At 39.5% G+C, this 20,604-nt stretch overlaps 2 protein-coding genes across 4 annotated transcripts in view; one reads left to right on the top strand and one right to left on the bottom strand.

Moving 5' to 3' along the window:
• Positions 1 to 887: 887 nt before the first annotated feature.
• The window catches only part of NT5DC1 (5'-nucleotidase domain containing 1), a 76,066-nt gene continuing 56,349 nt past the window's right edge, over positions 888 to 20,604 (top strand). For 2 of the 3 annotated variants that reach the window (XR_011601010.1, XM_070953197.1), the window contains exons 1-6: positions 888 to 1,087; positions 2,900 to 2,991; positions 4,099 to 4,170; positions 5,041 to 5,147; positions 6,773 to 6,852; positions 8,468 to 8,549. Coding sequence is in view for 2 of the 3 variants with exons in the window: in XM_070953197.1 (XP_070809298.1) it covers positions 995 to 1,087; positions 2,900 to 2,991; positions 4,099 to 4,170; positions 5,041 to 5,147; positions 6,773 to 6,852; positions 8,468 to 8,549 (526 nt within the window). In the remaining variant the exon portion in view is untranslated. Of the gene's footprint in view, positions 1,088 to 1,284; positions 1,334 to 2,899; positions 2,992 to 4,098; positions 4,171 to 5,040; positions 5,148 to 6,772; positions 6,853 to 8,467; positions 8,550 to 20,604 lie in introns of those variants that run through there. The other variant, XM_070953205.1, reaches the window with a different exon arrangement.
• On the bottom strand, positions 10,481 to 18,690 carry COL10A1 (collagen type X alpha 1 chain). The gene is made up of 2 exons (XM_070953186.1): positions 18,486 to 18,690; positions 10,481 to 12,288 (listed from the first exon to the last, which is right to left on the bottom strand). The coding sequence occupies exons 1-2, from the start codon at positions 18,688 to 18,690 to the stop codon at positions 10,481 to 10,483; spliced, it is 2,013 nt and encodes a 670-aa protein (XP_070809287.1).

Raw genomic sequence — 20,604 nt, 5'->3', positions numbered from 1 at the left:
GAAGTCTGTGTAGTCCCATTCTTCTGTCCTTCACAAATATGGCAGACCATCTTTTTCCAGAGGGCATTTAGACAGTAACATCTTACTTGAGGTAACTGTGTTTAATAGTTTACTCTTAACTGTTCTATTGAAGAATTATGAATGCACTTTATATATCGTAAGTCATTTACTCATGAGTAAATGAGTAAGTATTATGAGTTACTCACTATGTATGTAAATAAATAATTTTTAAATCTTCTACTTGCAACTACTTGCAACACACAAATCAACTAGCAGAAGAAAAAGTTTATTCTAAGCATACATCTTCATTTTTATTACTGTTGGATGATAGTGCACTTCTGAATTCTGGTTGTGAATATGAACAAGACACCAGTGGTCCATTTGGATAAATCTGACAGATTCAGGGGTCTTGTTCCAATTTTAAACTATTCTGAAGTGGGAAGATATGATGTATAGCTTATCTAAAAGGTCTGTCATGAATAAAAGCTTTGAAATTCTATATATCTAGATGATGCCTGCCCAGTTAAATATGCAAATCGCAGAGCAAAAGTGACAGACTCAAACTGCTTTTCAAAAGTCAATCTTGTCTTCAAAGCAAATTTGTTTCATCCTCCCGCAAGGGAGAGGGCCATGCATCCCGCCCTATGCACCGTTTTGCTCAGCACTGAACGTTTAAATCCGGTTCTGCTTCCAAATGAAACCTTGACCAGCGTTATGCGCCAGCCTTTTGCTATTTTCTTTTCCCGGAGTTCGTGCTAGTTGGAAGTAATACGATCAGCTCAACTCTGCCTTTCAATGCCACTGCCGGTTCTCTAGCTTCCGAGGCTTGGCGGGAAAGGAAAGGTGAGGCGAAGTAAAGGAGAGAGGATCAACCTCTGCAGGAAACGGCCGCTGCCGTCGCATCACCACTTTACACGCAGAGCCGAGCTGCAGTTTCCTCGCGGAACACGGGAAGGAAGACGCGCGCTTCTTAGTTCCCGCTGCCGCTGCCGCCATGGCCCAGTTCTTCTCGCTGGCCGATTGCGAAGTGATCGGCTTCGATCTGGATCACACGCTGTGTCGCTACAACCTGGTGGAGAGCGCCCGGGTGAGTGGCGCAGTTGGAAGGCAGGCCGGCTGGCAGGCCGGATTTAGCTCCGGCTGGGCTCTTTCGAATGGCCGCCACGGTCCAGCAGCCCCCGCGCAATGCCATTAGAGAAACAACCCCGGGGAAAGCCCGTACGACGATCGCTAGGTTGACAGAGCAAGTCTCGGACTGGCTGAGTGGCTACTCCGGGTTAGGAGGAGGAGGAGGAGGAGGATCTAGGTTCTAGTGAGCGTGGCCCAGCCCAAGGTTTGCACTGCGAGTGGCGCTCTGACGTCTTTTTGTGCGGATGTAGTAAAGCCCGCCGCGGAGGACTGGGACCGACTAGCGTTATTTCAGGAAGCGGAAAGGGGCGCAAGAGTTTTGGCTGGCTGGAAAGCGGCCTTTCCAGAAGACCAATAATTTGGGGAGGGGACACCTCCACCCCGGCTGTATTGTTGCCAAAAACCTTATAATGCCCGGAATTAAGCTGTGCCGTATAAAAAAGCAACGAGCTTCGGAATGCCTAAGATTATGCTATTTATATTACAATCTTCTATACTCTTTCACCAAATACTAACTTCTGACAAACCCGGTGGAATTTTGTTGTTGCGAATAGATACGCGTAGGCTTTTTAATAGTCGTCTTTCAAAATTTATGTTCTCTCGGAAGTTGCATTGACGTTTTGCTCCCAAGACAACATTGGCTGACACCCTGTCTACCAATCTACCAATGTTTCCAAACTGTTTTCTGAGTGTTACTACTATACCTTGATTTCAAATTGTATATTCTATTTTTTTTAACGTTTTATTTACATTAGGGTATTAGATTTTGATTTTTTTAAAAAAAAATGCAGGATATGGAATGCAATTTGATAAAAACACACTGCAAGTGTGGCAATGTTTTATATATACAATTTTGGAAAAGAATTTTTAATTAGGCAGAATGGAAAACTTGTCTGTTTGCCAGTCTCTTCCTCCCTCTTTTTTAAAAAATCAGTGCATAAATGTCCAGACAAGCTGAACTACATCTTCATGCAATGCACAAGTGTCTTCTCAGCAATAGAAGTTCAACCCCACTTCTATTCTTAGATAAGGCTAAGAATGGGTAGGTTTTTCTTCAGATTGCAGGAGCGGCAAGGGTTCTGGAGATCTAATGAAATAGGGCCGTCGCCCACCCATGTGCAGTTCAAGCACGCCTATATCAAGAAACTCACCACACCAAAATCTAATAAATAACTAGAATAAAATCTGCCCTTCAACTAATATACTAATTTTTTTTTAACCGTTCAGTTTTCATTACTTCCTAAGAGAGAAACTCTGGAAAAGATAATGTTGAGAGTTTCCTTTTCATAGGCCTGTTAGAACTTCTGTAATCTAACTCCTTCAGGTAATGGCATAATTCGTAAATCAGTCATTGGATTTTATGCATTCTTACACAAGAGTAAGTCCTAGGTTGGGCTTGGTTTTACATAAAATACACATTCCTGGGTTTATCTATTAAAAGTACTGAAACAAATAACCGTACATGGACATTATGTTCATGGTTATTTAATAAGCCCTGGCTCATGTATTTTAACCAGTTTGCTATGTATATATAATACTCCAGTTTAAATTGTGAACTGATTTCAGCTGCCATTAAGATTAGAACACCCTGAGGGTAGAATCCTGACATTTCTGAATATGGTGCTAAGAATCAGATCATTAAAAGCTCATATACATTGCTGATATTTTTACATACAGAACATTATTTCTGTTGCTTGTTCGATCCTGAATGCGAAGCAATAGTGTCTCAATATAACTTTGCACAGTGTTAAACTTTTTTCTTAATTTATAGCTTATATATGACAGCTTCGCTCAGTTCATGGTGAAAGAAAAAGGATATGATAAGGAACTTCTGAATGTGATGCCTGAAAACTGGGATTTCTGGTCAGTGATTTTTCTTAATTACCTTCAGTTTCCTTTGTAGTTGCTTCTGGAAGAAGAGACTGCCTGTATTTAAAAGTTATTAACTGAGCATTCTCTCAAAAGCAAGTATACCCAATTAAGTTTGATATAATTTATTCCAAGTAAGAACATATAGGATTGCAACTGTAGGGTGCTGATATTGGAGACTATATACTGCTTCCCTATTTTCTCCAGCCAATATTTATTTACCCTGACTTCCTGGGTGTAAGAGTGTTTCTTTGATTTGCTATACTAAAAATTCAGCATGTATCATAGATTTCTAATGAGCATGGATTCTCGTCCCATCCTTTGAGTAGCTGGGATTTTCTTCCCCTTCCTCTCTGCCATCTTACAATAAATAAGTCTTTCTTTGCAGCATTTAAATGAAACTGAATGAGAGCACTCTTCCTTTCCATTGCCTTGTTATAGGAATAGAGTGAATGGGATGGTGCTCCAGTCAACTATTCTTTTCTTGTTTTCTTTCTCTTTCTGACACTTTATTTTTAATCTACTCTCCACCTAGTTGGGTGTAGCGGTTAAAGTGTTGGCCAAGCAACCAGAAGACCATGTGCTTTTAGTCCTCCCTTACCCTGAAAACCATCTGGTGACTTTAGGTCAGCCACTCTCTCAGTCCAATCCAATTTTTTGTAGAGAAAATTGGAGCTGGGAGTATTATATATACCACCTCAAGTTGTACAAAATTCAGGTGGATTGATGATGACGACGACAATGATGGTAGTGGTACACAGCAGACTTTCTTAGAAGGGATACATCAGTTTGGGCAGAGGTCTGCCCAAGCTGATATCTTTCAAAGAGCTTTTGTCAAGTCAAAGGCCATGTATTTTTCAAAATATACAGTTACTTGATTGCATTGATTAGGAACTTAGACAATGGGCTTTCCCACATTGTGCAAGTAATGCTAAGCTCCTAGGTATTCATCTAATACTAAGTGCCTGATTATCTCTATGGCCCCTGTGGCATTTAAGACAACAGTCTGTAGCATAGTTTACAGCATCTCTATGTATTTTGAAGCTTGTTTATAATGTATCTCTTTTTCTTCTTCCATTAATGAACCTGAACTCTTAACAGCTGCAAGGGCTTAGTGCTGGACCTGGAAGAAGGGAATTTTCTTAAAATTGCAGATAATGGAACCATTTTGAGGTAACATTTAAATCCTTGATAAAAGTTTATGTTATATAGTTTATTAACTTTCTCACAATGTTCTTTTTCAAAGTACAATCATATCATTCCTCTCCTACTTATTGAGGCCATAGGACTAGAATTTCCATTTCATATCAATCGTGTCACGATTCTAGTATTGTTTTTGTAATTCTGAGCAATCTAGAGACCACCAGGTTGGGGAGTCTGCCTTAAACCCTGTCTTGCACTTAACTGGTCATAATAATGATTTACCTTCTAATAGGGGCAGTCCTTGAGTTACAACAACAGTTGGAACCAGGAGTGCTGTCACTAAGTGACAAAGCAATTATCAAAATAAAAGCAGGTACCTTTGAAAGGAAAGAGTGATATGAGTTGTGAATGATGGCAAACATCATTATTGAAGATCATTGATGTTTTTGAAGAGCAGACATTCCTTGGGAAGGTTGTTTTGCCTAATACAATTAAAGCTTTCAAAATTCTTAAATAAATTATTTAATTTTCTTTCCCTGCCCATTCAGTTCTGTCTTCCCATCAGCTTACCTCCAGCCCATGCTGCTTTTCCCTTCCTTATCCAGTTAAGCTACCTCTTATTCATCCATATCTAGTTTTCCTCTTCTCTGCTAGTACTACTGGAAGGAGGGAGGGTGCATGTTTTTCTATGACAGAACATACTTTTTGTGAGAGAGATGATAATTTGGTATATGTAAATAAGGGACAAATACTTCTACAAATTAGTTTCATTTACTTTATAGGCGGTTAATTTTAATCTGTAAATGATCCTGTTTTAGCATTTACATTATAATGTTGGAAGAGAGAAATCAAAGAACATAAAGTGTAATAACATTCATATCTGATTCTTCCCTCAAACAGGGCAAGCCATGGCACAAAACGTATGACCTCTGGAGAGATCTTGGAGAAGTATGGAAGGAGGGAATGGAAACACTTTAAAATAATGAGTGGAATGGTTTCTCGTTCAGGTATTACATGGACATGGCCTATAATATAATATGTTAATGCTATAGTGTTGTATTTGTGGCATCCCTGGTGCTCTATTAACTTGATTGTTTTCTTACAGACATTTCATTACCAAACTAGGTAACAGCATAGTGCTAGTGGAGAGTAAAATTTGTTCTCATGTTATATTCCAGTGACTTGCCCTGTCAGTACTGATAGGAGTGATCTTGGTGGTTCTTAATTGTGCTGTTGTTTACTGTTAGTTTATTTGGCAGTCCTTGATTAGAATATGGTTTACTTCTTGATTGTTGATCTAATGTTAATCTTGATATTATTCTTTGCTCATCTGAATGTTCATTGCAGGTGAAGAGGTGTTTTGGTCTTCTTGCTTCTTTCTTTTTGGTTTTTTGATTGCCTCTTTTTAGAATGGTGTGTAGATGTTTATGTCTGTGTGCCTGTTGATGGCTAATTAGTCTGAGTCTCAGGCTTCCAGGAATTCTCTAGTATTTGGGGACTTGGCTTTGTCTAGGATGCTCATAGTGTCTCAATTAAAACTACAGTTAAGTCTATCCATGTGTTGTGGAATTAAGGAGTTTTCATCATGGCTTCTGATGCTAGTTAATGTTCATGGACGTGCTCTGCCAGTTTTCTACTTATTTGCCCTACATAGTGTCTTTTGCAGTCCTTATACTGTATGTTATAGATGATTCCTGTTTTTTCTTATGGGGATAGGGGTATTTTGGTTTACTTAGGATGTTTTGGAGGCTTTAGTTCCGTGATGGCGAACCTATGGCATGTGTGACACAGATGGCACGCGGAGCCATATCGGTGGGCACGCGAGCGTTGCCCTAGCACAGCTCCAGCACGCATGCACACACTGGCCAGCTGATTTTCGGGCCTTCCGGGCTCACCAGAAGTCGGGAAACAGGCTGTTTCCGGCCTCTGGAGGGCCTCCAGGGGGTGGGGAAGCCCGTTTTTCGCCCTCTCCAGGCTCCAAGAAAGCCTCTGAAGATTTATTGAAAGTTCACCATAAAAGGCTTATGTCCAAAGGCTATATATAAGGCTAAAATTAGGTATATACATATTACATACTATATGTACTATATGTACAATATATAAGTAAGAGTCTGAAAGCTTATTCTCAAAGCTGATGAAGAAATCAGGCTGAAGCTTGCTTCATACATAGTCTGAAATGATTTGATGAGTGGGAGAGCCTAAGATAAAATTGTGAGGGTTTTTTTTTTTTCCTAAAAAAAAGAGGCGACTACCCTTCAGAAAAGCTCCAGCTGTTTTGGAAGCAGACATTATGGAAGACTGACAAATCTTTACTAGGAGTTCATTACAGAGATCTAGTCTTATCACTAAAAAATAGTGTTTCCAGACTTTTCCCTCACTACTTAACCTCCTGGAGATCGATAACGTATTCCTGAATTCATGTATAAGTTTTGATTTCCTACAGTGATATTTGGAATTGTATTCTAATTGTATGATTCTCCAATGTTTTGATGTCTCTTGAGCAATATCCTATTTGTGATACAAGGGGAAATTTTGCAGATATCAGTATTATAGTAAATAATAATTTTCCTCACAAAAATGTTGACTTGTCCACTAGGTATCTAATATGGCATTCAATTTCTTGTCTTTACAGCTAAATATTATGCCTATGACAATTACTTTGATCTGCCCGGGTCACTTCTTTGTGGACGGATTGTGGATGGTTTAGACAAAGTAAGTTCTAATCAGGTTTGGAGCATCAGATTGAGCGCTCATGGGCGATATATTTCAATTAATGTTCCTCCTGCTTCTGCTCCTCCTCTTCCTCTTCCTTCTCACACGTTACATGAAACTTGAACATCCTTTCGGGGATCAAATTCTTTACCCTTGCTTTACAGGAGTGAGTCACAGCAATAAGCTAGAACTGAATCACATATCTACAGAATTCTGAAGGAATTCATTTCTTTTCTTAGGAAAGTAAATAGTGTCCGTGCTTGTCTCTGTTTCTGTTTCAGACAGCCCTACCTATAAATAGGGCACTGATTTTGCTAATTGGCTTGTCTCTGAAACTCAGACATCATTTCTATGTTCAGCCCTAATGAATCTCCTGTTATGAAGATTTATGGACTAAGCACAGGGGTGGTATTCACTTACCTTCGCAAATGTGAGCGTGCGTGCCTCCTCCATGCATGTGCAGAGGGTAAAAAATAGGACATGATGACGTCCAGGCGGGTGGGCAGAGCCTCCCGCCGCCAGTACTACCTGATCATGCGATCCAGATAGAGCCAGCTGAATTTCACCACTGACTAAGCAGGCAAATACTTTTTTTAGTGTGTTTATTACTGTATATGTTCTACTAACTTGTCATTATTGATTCATTTTTTTTATAAAACCTGAAAAGATGAATAAAAATGTAGGTCCAATAAGGGGAAGCATGTCCTATGACAAGCAGGCAAGCATGAAATGAAGTTTTTATTTTTTTGATCAAGTCTCTAAATTTATTAAATCCATTCCTTTGTTTACATTGGCTTCCATATTCTTATGGGCCAATGTTGCTTCATCCAGAGACCCACCTGAAAAGCAAGGCTGCTATGCTCACGTTAGGCATCATTAAGAAGAGAGTTTCCCAAAACAACTATCTGTAAACAGATACGATTTGTTGTAATGATCAGCAGTGTTGCCTGCAAGAAATTGGTTTTACACAAGATTTTTTTTTTTTTACTTGATTTATATACCACCCTACTCCCGAAGGACTCAGGGTGGTGAACAGGCACAAATAAAACACATAGAATACAAAAATTTAAGAGCAGAAGTAAAATCGAATTAAATTAATTTAGCCCAAGACAAATTTAAAACCCCAGGTTAAGAATATTCCCTTCCTGTGATGAATAGTGTTTTTGCTTTTGTGTTTTTAAATATTAAAATGACGCTTTCATGCAGGGAATTGGTAATTCAAGAGGAAGAGAAAAGTTTAAAAAAAATCAAATGAATAATGCAATAATGAAAGGGCATAATCACATCATTGCATCACATGAGTGAATCCAGTCCTACATATTAATTAGCAAAGTCCTTTCTTAAATGGGTGTTGCTGGCATCAAAGGGAGGCGTTCCCAAACATGTCATTGATAACTGTGCATGTTCAATTAACGTGAAGTGAGGGATGAAGAACAGAAACAGGGTGATGGAGTAAGAAGGAAAAAAAAGGATTGGCTGGAATCCTGAATGAAGGAATCCTATGTGGCTGCATTGTATTTCAGACTGTGCTTGTGGTTGTTAGCTTTTTTTCTCACTGCTTGCTAGAAAAACTGCTTACAATGAAAAAGGCAATAGGGTTTCTTTATGCTTGCAGCACAGCCCTAGGAGAAAATACGACTTCTGGAAGGATATGGTTGCTGCCATACAGTATAATTATAAAACATCAGCTTTTAAAGGTGAGTGGTTTCCCTGTCTTTCAAGGGCTGTTTCTTTGTTGAAGGTGCTTTTCATGTATCTCTCCCTTCATAATGGCCGTGCATTTTCACAATTAAAATATATTGATGTGGACTGAATTGGAATTATAGCAATCAAGCAGCAAACAATACTCCAGTCGAGGAAGTGCCAAGTAAGCTAACAGTAAACAGCCCAACTCCAAGACTCCATCCCGACCAACATTGATAGGGCAAGCCACTTGTAGCTAATACAGGAGCAGTTTCTGGCTTATCCTGTGAAAGGGGGCCCTTAGAGGGGAAGTCAGACATAAATAAGAAGAGTGATTGATTCTGTGGGTGCCTAGAAAATGAAACTACTCAAACCTCCCTATATCTGCAAAGAACTGGCTGTAATGGTTTGTGGGAATGAGAGACAGGAGGAAGAGCTACAGCCTAGACAATGGTCTGATAAGAGAACCTTGAGTCCGAAAAAGGAAAGGCGATAAAAGCATCCTAGAATGGACCTTCCCTAGGGGAAAGTAAACATGAACAAAGGGAAGGATACTTTCAGACTTGCAAGATTCTGTTAATGTAATCTTAAAATAAAAATGGAGCTAGTACTCATAGTTCTTATCTGGACTCCTTTGCAAGACTAGCACTGGAAATTTGGTTTATGTGGTAGGTAGAGAAAAAGAAATGTCTTCGCGGGCATTAGGGGATGAGCCATATGAAAAATTTGCAGCATTGAATTGTTTACACATTTTCCCACTTTTTCACCTGATTTTGTAAATATCTACCTCCTGTCCTTCCTTGGCATAAGAGGATTCCAGCACAAGATTGAACGCTTCTGTATCTAAATGTGTATGTTCGACCTGTTAAAACTTATATTCAGAAATTCCCAGGATAACGTAAACACCATAACGCAGTAAAAACAATTGACAGAATTATTTCTATCAATATCTTTTGAAAGAAATCATTTAAATAGAAATTATATTTTGATAGAAATTATATAGATAGTGATTATTTCTATCGCTACCTTTTCACTAAATTCACTAAATGATCAGAGAAATTGAAAGAAATGTGTCATTTATTTATTTATTTATTTTAAATCAAAATGGACAGATACAACAAGTTTTTAGAACAAACTGTAAAATGCTGGTTTTAAAAGAACACAGTACAGGCGATTTATATTGATTTCATACAAATGGTTCGGAATCAAGAGGTGGCCGTGGGATGAAATGTAGACTGCACAGTGGTACAATTAGTATAGTAATAACTATTCACACTCCATAAGGTAAATGTTTTAACATTTTAAACATTTTCTTAGCTGTAGTTGTATTGTTCTCTGAATGTTGTATGTAAACAGACATCATTCTGTAAAGGGTAATATTGAAATATTTTATGAGGATTATAATACTGTCAATTTAGCAATAAATATACCTACAGTACTCATGATCAGCCATTACTAGTACCTGCGCATTTGGACATAATTACCACTTTGTATGCTCACCTGGGGTACCATGGAACCAAGTTGATTCATTTTGTGAAGCTAATATTTCACTGAAAATGTTTAGAGTTATAGAATTAACACAACATATTGCATTTCTTGTGTTTTCTTATTCTGGTTTTTTAAAACTATGCACATTTGTTTGTTTTGATGGCATTACACATCTATGAAAAGAGGTTTTGATAGTGGGGCCCTTTTGGGGGAGGAATAATCTTGGTAGAAATAATCTTAATTAGCTTTTCAGTATGTGGGCAAGTAAAATGCATGTCTCAGTGTTGCCATACAGTGTGATTGTACCTTGTGAATAATTTTTTAATTTTTTTTTAAATCATATGCATTATGAACTTTAGAAAAATATTGTTGTATTTGGTGTAATTTTGTTAATTCCGTTGTATATGTAGAAATACACACACATATACCTGGATGCATTTTTCTGTTATGCTAAATATTACATTTGTGCAAATAAGAAACCTGAGAAGGAGGAATGGACATATTCTGAAGAGTAAAGGCCATTTGTGTCATTGTTGGGCAGCTGTAACCAAACTTGATCATTTTCCATGAGATCAACAACAGCACTTCCAGAAGCCTGATCAAGGTATCCTTTCTTGTACTCATCAAATGTGTACATGATGGGTGAGCCATTCTTGTACAGGCCAACCCAAACATGTGTGCCTTTGACATGGACATGATAAGCAAAGTAGTAAAGCCCTGGTATTCTACAGGTGAAGATGCCTGATCTGGGGTCATAGTGTTGTTGCTTGTTGTACAAAATTATGTCAAATCGGATAGGAGTAGCAGATGTAGGGTAAGCTTTGGAGAGAATGGCAGTGAAAGCGGACACCGGCCTGCCAGTGAGACCTTGAGTTGCACCAGATTTTATAACTGGCACTCCTGCCAGGGCTTGCCCTGAAGGACCAGGGGGGCCTGGAGGGCCTGGCAATCCAGGCTCTCCAGGATGGCCTTTGGAACCTGGTGGACCAGGTGGTCCCATAGGTCCATCTGTGCCTTTCGATGAAATTCCAGCTGGACCTGGTAATCCCGGTGCACCTGGGTCCCCTTTGCCTCCAGGGAGTCCTGGAATACCTGGAGGACCAATTGGTCCCCTTATACCAGGTGTACCAGGTGATCCTCTAGAGCCTGGCCCACCACTGATTCCTGCTGCACCTTTGGGTCCTGGTGAGCCCATTGGTCCAGGTAAACCAGTTGGCCCAGTGGGGCCTAGATCTCCTTTAAATCCTGCCGCACCTGGATGGCCCTTGGATCCAGGAAACCCTGGCTTCCCTGATCTGCCTTCCAATCCTGGCAAGCCTCTTTCTCCCTTAATACCCGGGAATCCTGACGGACCAGTTGGGCCTCTTTCCCCTTTGAGCCCAGGTCTGCCACTTGCGCCAGTGGCACCTCTTAGCCCTCGAGAACCTGCTTCCCCAGGTGGCCCACCTGGTCCAGGTCTCCCAGGGATACCAGCTGGGCCTTGTTCTCCCTTAGCTCCTGGACTACCAGGGAGTCCTTCAGGCCCCCTGTTTCCCTTCATCCCTGGCAATCCTGGTTTTCCAAATCCTGGGAGACCAGAGGGCCCAGTTGAGCCTGGAGGACCTGGAGGTCCTTTTGCCCCAGGGGTTCCTGCAAGGCCAGGTGACCCACTTGACCCAGGGAGTCCTTTTCCAGGCATTCCAGGTTTCCCGGGAGAGCCTTGGGGACCTGGAAGTCCAACTGGACCTGGTAAGCCTGGTAAACCCTTGTCCCCTTTAACACCTGGCTGCCCCGGAAACCCTCTTTCCCCAGGCCTTCCTATCCCTGCTTGTCCTGGAGGCCCCTGTGGCCCTGGGAGGCCTTTCTCCCCTGGGCGACCTGGAACCCCATGCCCATTTTCTCCCCTTTGCCCTTTAATACCAGGAGCGCCTGGAACACCTTTTTCCCCAGGGATGCCTCTTACTCCTTGGGGTCCTGGGAGCCCTTGCTTCCCCGCCATCGAAATTCCCACAGGACCAGGAGCTCCAGGGGGACCCTTTGGCCCTGGAAGACCAGCAGGCCCCATGCTTCCTTTTTCACCAGGGTGTCCTTTGTCTCCCGGTCTTCCTGGAAAGCCTGTAGTTCCTGGCTTTCCCGCTGCTGAAAGTCCTGGGGGTCCTGGAGGTCCTGGAGGCCCTTGACTTCCATAGCTTGGTTTTCCTGGTTCTCCTGGTGATCCTGGGTAGCCTCGGGGGCCAGGGGGGCCTGGCGGGCCTTGTGGGCCTTGTTCTCCCCTTGCCTGTGAAACTAAACCAGCATTAAGACAGTTAACATCCTATAGAGATTAAATGATTCAGAAGGACAAGTAGCAACAGCACTTAGACTTTATATATCGCTTCACAGTGCTTTACAGCCCTCTCTTAAGTGGTGTACAGAGTCAGCATATTGGCCCCAACAATCTGGGTCCTCATTTTACTGACTTCAAACACTTGTTATTTTTTAATAACGTCTATTTAAAAAAAACCCTATGCCACTTAAGACATAGCTCAGTTACAGTCATTTCTTATAACAATATGATGGTTTGTTTACATGTCATATTGAGTCATTTGGGGAGGGGGGGAGGGAAGGAAGGATGGAAGCTTGAATAATTTTTGACCTTAAAAAACAAAAGCGCAGTTGCACTGATACCATGTTTCCCCGAAAATAAGACCCTGTCTTATATTTTTTGGAACCCTGAAATAAACGCTTGGCCTTATTGCCATGCGCTCAAAAGCCCGATTGGGCTTATTATCAGGGGATGTCTTATTTTGGGGAAAACAGGGTAGCTAGCAAAAAAAAAGGCTAAATAGTGAAGGTTTAATGAAGGTTCCATGAAAATAAGCTGAAAGAAACTCATTGGCTTCAATGTGCATGAAATTTCAAAACGTTTAAGATGTGGCAAAGGCTGAGGGTTGCTCCCTGTTCATGATTTTAATGGACTGTTTGTATTTTGGAGCCTGTAGCATTTTCTCATAGGAAAGAAAATCTCTACAGTAAAATTCATCTTTGTGATAAAACAACACAGATCTGTTGGTAAAGCATTTGTCGGCCGCTGATGTCGTGTTCCTTAGATGCTTGATGAGCACATTTTTTTTTTGCACTTGAGACGTTTGGAGTCAGATTCATTGAAGCAGAGAAAGTGTAATAGCCTGAGTCTCTGTTTCTTCTAAACCTGCCTACATTTTTCTGATATAGAGAAAGAAGGCAAGTTTCACAAGCACCTTGATTGTGTGAATGATTATAATCTCTTTAATTGGAGAAGTTAAATCATACGAAACCTGGGCACAACAAATTAGTGTAGCAGTGTCTCAGGAGAATTAATTGCCTGATATGATTTATTTATGTAGCATATGGCACCTGATATGAAAAGATTATCTTTATTCCCACATAGGTAGTCCTCAGAGTACGACTGGTCACTTAGCGATTGTTTGATGTTCACAAACGTACCTAGAGGAATACTTACAATCCGGATTAAAAAATCTGACAGTCACCCTCCTGTGCAGTGATGTGACTGTACTTCAGACGCCTGACAACCAGGCCGCATTTACGGCCGTTTGCAGCATCCTGCTACCATATGACCAAATTTTAACGATGGTTTTGACTAAAACCGGCCTTTATTTATTAAATTTATTCTGGCTTTCAGCAATAATTGCATCCCTAGTGAACTGTTGATTTGCTTAATGCCCGTGGTGATTTACATAAAGACTGCCACACAAAGATCATAAAACTGACTGTCGCAAGTTGCGACTGTGATGGGCAGGCTCCTTTACGGTCGTAACTCGAGGACTACCTGTACTTGGTTCGCCATGATATTTCCACCAGGAAGAAAGGAAAGGGATGTGGTTCAGCCAGAATAAAGACAGGGACAGACTGGTTAATGTGTCGGTTGTCCAAGAATTTCTGAGATCCAATCCGCCATCCTTTCTTCTCCAGCAATAGAAACATTCTGCTGAAGGGCAGAGCCAATTCTAGGAGAGTAATCTTGTTGAAGTTCATTTGCAAAGCTCAGTTGAAAGCAAAAGTGCACATATTATTATTTATGTATTTATTTACTAGATGCAACCAGGTTGTGAATGTAATGTTCGCTATTTCCCTTGTCCTATTTTCCCGACAAGAACCCTGTGAGATGGGCTGGTCTGATAGAGAATAAGTGACCCAAAGGCCTATGTCACCTTTGCTGAAAGTGGTATTCAGTGAGTTGAACGTGATCCTTGTGTTTTAATGCAGCCTCTGAAAATTTTATTCTATTATTTAAAAGAGAGAAAAAAATTCAGAATGGACTACTCTTATGTGGTTTTGGAACAGGAACTTCAGTATGTTTATGTTTAAGTTTCTAATATTAATGCAGGTTTTTTGGTATTTTTAAACCAGTAGAGGGAGCCATGCAACCATGTATAAGCCGTAGAAAAAAATGGAATGTGTCTTTGCAGAGAAATACAGAATCTGTGGACATAAATACAGACTTCATCAACATACATCATATATGTATGTATCAAGTTTGTGAGTGTGTGTGTGTATTAAATAGATTTGATCTCAAGATTCTATTACATTTTTCATAATTTAAACCAGCTTTCCCAACCAGATGCCTTCTGTGTTATTGGATTACTGTCCAAAATTCATAGTCACTAGAATTCTGGGAGTTGTCATCTTAACAGACATGGAAAGTTTCAGGTTGGGTATGAAGTTATGTTTCTCCAATGCACAATTTCAAATGTTAACAGAAAGAACTTTCCTAAAAGAAAAGAACTACTAAAAAACTTTAGCGAAGGCATCTGTTTGGATACCATGGAAAGTTTTGAGCAAATGTTTTGCCGGAGACTTCTCCAGAATACTGGAATCATGTTTGGCAAACCTAACATAAGGGAGCAGCAATAACAAACCAAGTAAGTAAAATGATTTATGGTGTAAACGTTTGTAGATGTTTTAAGGGGTTTGTGTAATTGCTTCAGTATTTATGTTGGGAAGAGCATAGCCCTACAATGACTAAGATGTATTCTCTTGATAAATCTTCTTTGAGCTTACTACAAAATAGCAAAGCCGCATACACATTTTTCACATCTTTGTCAGTTGGGCATCGGGAAGAGCTAATCCGTTCTTGCTAGTCTTAAATAAGTATTTTTAAGGAGATAGGTTTACCTTTTTGTGCATTTAGGAAATCTATTTGGTCTTATTTTAACTTGTATCTAAATATGCCTTGTGAAAATTATTTCCAGGAGCTGCACAAAAAAATCCCATGAATCTATGAACATTATAATATGACTATAATACTTCATTGAACAGGTTAAAAATTTTCCTATGTCCAAATTTAGCATATCTACAAATATTTAAAAAGCAATAAAGCTCAGTAGGATACCTAGCATCTAGAACAGAGGTGTCTAACCTTGACAGCTTTAAAACCTGTGGACTTCAATTCCCAGAATTCCCTAGCCAACCATATTGGGAAATTCTGGGAATTGAAATCCACAAACTTAAAGTTGCCAAGGTTGGATACCCCTGATTTAGAACTTGAAAACTGATTTTAACATTACTTACGTTACATTACTGGGAATGTTGTTTCAGGATGCAACCAATTCCTGAGTATCAGCCCTGTTCACATAGCTTTGTAGTAATATAGTATCAGATGCTCAGGCAGTAAAAACCGCTACTTCCTTTAGAAAGGAATTGAGTATCTGAGTTAGAAGCATCCCAAATAATATTAAACTGAAATTCATGCTCCTTTAATTTAAGCTCTCTAGATTAAGTCCTGCTGTCTCTAGCAGACAGGAGCAAATCTTTGCCAGCAGAGGAGAAACACACCTCTGTGGGAGGAGTCACTGTTGACTCCTCCCCACTTGAGAAATCGAGGCTTCCTTGAGATTGGTGCTATGCTGAGAGGAGCTGCAATGGGCGATCCTCACCCTCCTTGTCATGCTGTAGTTCATGTTTTTCAAACTTGGCAACGTTAAAATGGGTGGACTTCAACTCCCAGATTTCCCTAATCAGCATTCTGGCGTGATGCATTCTCATTTCCCCCTGCCAGTGGGATAGACAATTATTAACTCAAGCAAGGCATGGTTTTCAGGCAAAGGGTTGTGCATCACTTTCTCAACCTTCATGCTTCCAAAGTAGACTCCTGCCTAACCACATTAGAAATGCTTATGTTTAAACCTTAACAATTTGTTTTAAGCTTTAATTCCCTTAAAATGGCAAGAGTACGGAAGAGTCAGTATGGAATTGCAGTTTAAGAATCTGAACAAAAATCTTCATAGCATCCTACAAAGAAATCTGAGAATTGCCTGTAATTTAAAAACTTTTTAAATACTTTGTGTACTGTAATTTCACTACTGGATATTTCAGAAAAGTTCCTTTCTTTTAAGTCTGCCATATTATTTAGCATCCTCTAGACGTTACAATTCTTAGTGCCTTCAGTTAACATGGTATAATGGCAAGGAAGAATAAACATTGTAAGGGATTTATCCAGAGAGCTACAAGTACCCCACCTGAGGTGGTGGTGATGATTGTGATGATGGAACTATTTATTTGATTTATGCAACTCCTTCCTACCCTGATCTATCTAAGAAATGAATTTCTCCATCAAAATTAGAACATATAATGAAACCTGAATTTGGAACTTTTTCAGAAAAAAATAAAGATTTCATGTCTGATATTCCTGTTACTATGGTGAAATGTGAAATTTCAGCATCGCAATAACCTCTCATTAATGAGATTATATTTCCACTGAACTGAATGAAGTGCTTGGATTTTGCATTCAAATTAAATCCTCTTGGATTCCTTTGTAAACTCACTTCCTAAATAGCATTACCTAAATAAATGGAAAGCTAAATCCATGCATGAATGTCAGGACAGGACAATAGAGAAGTCTGTATGGTAGGTTGCCGAATATTGTTGACCTTCAGCTTCCATTAAATCCAGAGACTTGCAATTCACCATCCTTTGAAGTTCCACAGGCTGTCTATTAGTTTTCTAGAAGGTTGACCACCTAGCGGTCACATTAGATATTCTGTGGCTGTCAATGAACCTGTTTTACAGAGAAGAAACTCTGTAACTCTTACAGGGACGACTCTCACCCTGGTCATCACTTCTTTACTCTCTTACCATCGGGAAGGAGATATAGAAGTATAGCCAGCCACACAAACAAGCTGAAGAACAGTTTTTATCCATGGGCTGTCAGACTTCTGAATGAGAAATAACATCATAACTATGTAGTATGAGGGCCAGCACAATGTGTAACATGTTCACACTGGTGCAATAAGACTAGGGTTTTTTTTGTTAATATGATTTATTGGGTTTGGGATTTTCTGTCTTCACTGAGTTGTGTTGGGGTGGGGTGGGCTCACACTGAGGGAGCTCAGCCAATCTCATTGTACATTTGTTGTGCACTGACAATAAAGATTTGAATTGGAAAATATATATATTGAACTTTTGCTTAAAACCTTAGTATTAACGCTAAGAAAATTATCTTATTTTCCATTTTATTATTAGCTGCTCTTTTGAAGTGGGATGGATAACAAAATCATTGCGAGAAATCTCAGAACTTAGTTTTAGTGATAGGTGCTACTGATCGTATTTTCATGCACTTGTTGCTGTTGGTACATCTTTTATATTGTAATCGTTATGTTATGAGAAAGAAAGGAAGTGAAAAATTGTTTTCAGTTGGCGTTTCCCCTGTTCTGCCTTGAACCTTTTGAACATTAGACTGCAAAAGTATAGTCTGGAGAAGATGTTTTAAAATCACAATTAGAAAGCCTTAGAATATGTTCTGTGTTGCTTTCTAGTCCTTCATCAGTGCAACAGATGAACATCTGATCATAAAACTGAAGAGCCATTTTTTTGTAGTGGTAAAGCTTCTGGTCTAGAAACCAGCATACTGGGAATTCTAGTTCTTTAGGCATGAAAGCTAGGTGATTTTGGGCCAGTTTCTCTCTCTAAGCTCAGTCGACCTCATAGGGTTGTTGTGGAAAAATGGGGTGGAAGAAGGAATATTAGGTATGTTCACCGCCTTGAGTTACTTATAAAGTAATAAAGGTGGAGTGAAAGTCTAATAAATAAAATAGTGAGTTTTGAAAAACCACACAATCTTCCCTCTCTGGGATGAACTACTTTAAAATATTTGGTGGCATGTATATTTAAACATGCCACCAACATAAACATAATAGAAATTTTTCTCATGGAAAGATAGCGTATCAAAGTGGTTTTCTTAACAATTTAGTTTTCTATGCATGGTCCTGAAAAGTTTTTAGACAGAGCATTCAAACGTTTAATGTCCTATATGTTATTTCCCTGCAGTTATTCCTCTGTATTCAGTTTTATGGTGATAATTGAGGTAAGTATCTTAAAAAGAACAAGAGTAGTTTACCTTTTAAAAAACCAATACCTTTTGTCTCTTATGGAATAGCAAGTATCTTTATCAACCCTTATCACCAACATTCTTAACAAATTCACTTTAAGAAGCAAATACCACTTACCAGGATTTTTTACGTTGAAAGGCAGAAAAGGTGGTCCTTTGATTGGTGCACTTGGTTGTCTCTGATGTTGTTCAGGATAAAAGTGTTCATCACCCCAGACTATGTTCATGGAAAGCAGCATCAACAGAAAGGATAGGTGTAACTTCATATTCCTAAATCCACTCTTCATCGAAGGAAGTAAAAAAAAAATACAATTTGTGTACATATTTGGAGAATTGAACTTTGGATTCTTTCTATCCCTACAAAGTTGAAGTAAACACATAAACATTCTGACTCAATGCAACTCATTGGAGTACAGGCTTTAAATATTTTTTAAAAAATGTAGGAATACTAAGCATCAGAAATCTAGTTATATTTTATTGCATGTTCAACATGAACTGCACAATAACCTTATGGTATGGAAATATATTCAGAAAGAAAAAGAGGAGAAAATTACAAAGCTGCCATTCCTGTCTCCAAATAATCCCCCTGAAGTTTCCAAAAGCAGACACTGGCTCCTCCTGTTTCAGAAAACAAGCCCAGTTAGCAACTTAGGCACAGGTAAGCCTTCTGTACTAACTGTAATTAGAATACTGTCAAGTGCCATTAGTGTGCACATGAAAAGCTTCTGTCCCACTTAGAGGTCTTGGAAGCCAAGCCAGATAGAATTGTAGCATACCAGCATGTTGCAGAATTACAAATGTGTAGTGGAGCAGTCTTGGCTCATGAGTCCTTCTACTACAGGTGTGCAGAGCAGAAGTTGTTATTTCAAGGAACATCCTGAGTCATTTATACTGTTTGTGCCTTCGGTGATGAAGTTGCACTGTGTGGTAGCTCCACCTTCAAACCAAGAAAATGCTAATTATGGTGGAAAGTTTTCTTGGCCAAACATGTTGTGTCAGGTTGGGTTTCTATTATTATTTGGGATGCTAAACTCCATTCATGAATTTACTTCAATTGTACTAAAACTGAGAAGAGGTTGGTAGCTTATCGTCAGCAAGTACCTGTGCCTTAAAACACTTAGGGTTTGTTTTGATTGAAATTTCTCCTTCCTCTGCAGCAAAAGAAGAAAAGAGTGGGAAATCCATACCGGGACTAGATTATTATTTTGAGGGAGGGGGATTGTCAGATAATCCCAGCAAATATGGTATGATAAAGATTACACCAATCTTTAAAGATTAGTTTGATTTCCTTAGTGTAGTTTGTCTAAGCCTAACTCATCCATTTTCATGTTTGCTTTCCCCAAATTTTTGAGAAAAAGGTTTTTTTCCCATTTCTCCATTCTCCTATTAGTAATACATTCAGAAATGCATTAAAAAGGGAGCATTGCAAAACATTAGCATTGAATTGTGGGAATACAGGGACTCGTTTATCCTATTGAAATAGGCAGTTTCTTGCTTTTCTGTTAGAGGGGTTTTTTTTTTTTGCTCCGTACATATTTTTAAATAGGAAGGGACACATTCCATCAGAATAAGTTCTCCACGCCCCAGATTCCCAGTGATTGAAAGAGAAGAAAAACTTAATCAGAAGGGTGCAGCTATTAGACTGTATAAAGCATTTTATAATTTATTTATCAAATAAAGTATTTGGAAGAGGTACAGTACTTCAGAAACTCTGCTGGCACAAGTGAATCACTCCTTATTGATGCATTTAACTAGCAGTACTCTTTAAAAGGCTTACACAGCCTCTTTCAAACTGTCCCTGGCTATCAATGCAGGCATGCACATGCACAGATAATACTGACTCTGAGACTGTCAGCAAAGCATTGTGCATGCTTATAGAAATAGAGCCAGCAAAGAAGAGCCTTTAAAATAGCCATGCAGCAGGGAGGACAATGAGGAGAAGAGCATCATGCTGATGTGTCACAAACTCTGCACTGACTTGCCAAAGCATCCGTGCATTTTGTACATGTGTTGGGATGTCACATTCCCATATGAAAGAATCAGCGGATTCTTTCATGCTTTGAGAAGGAAGGGTATGGCTTTGCTAATAGGTTTGATAGAACCCCTTTTTAATATGCTGCCCTAGTAACTATATCCTACACTCAAGTAACTGTGTCCTGCCCTAATGCATATGATGATGTATCCATGCTTGATAAAGCAACCTCCTTCATTTCCATGGAGAAAGTGGGCTCATGTTC

The sequence above is a fragment of the Pituophis catenifer genome, unplaced genomic scaffold (genome assembly GCF_029215685.1).
Source record: "Pituophis catenifer annectens isolate HBS135680 unplaced genomic scaffold, rPitCat1.0.hap2 SCAF_1, whole genome shotgun sequence".
NCBI lineage: Eukaryota > Metazoa > Chordata > Lepidosauria > Squamata > Colubridae > Pituophis > Pituophis catenifer.
This window is presented reverse-complemented; position numbering and strand designations above follow the sequence as displayed.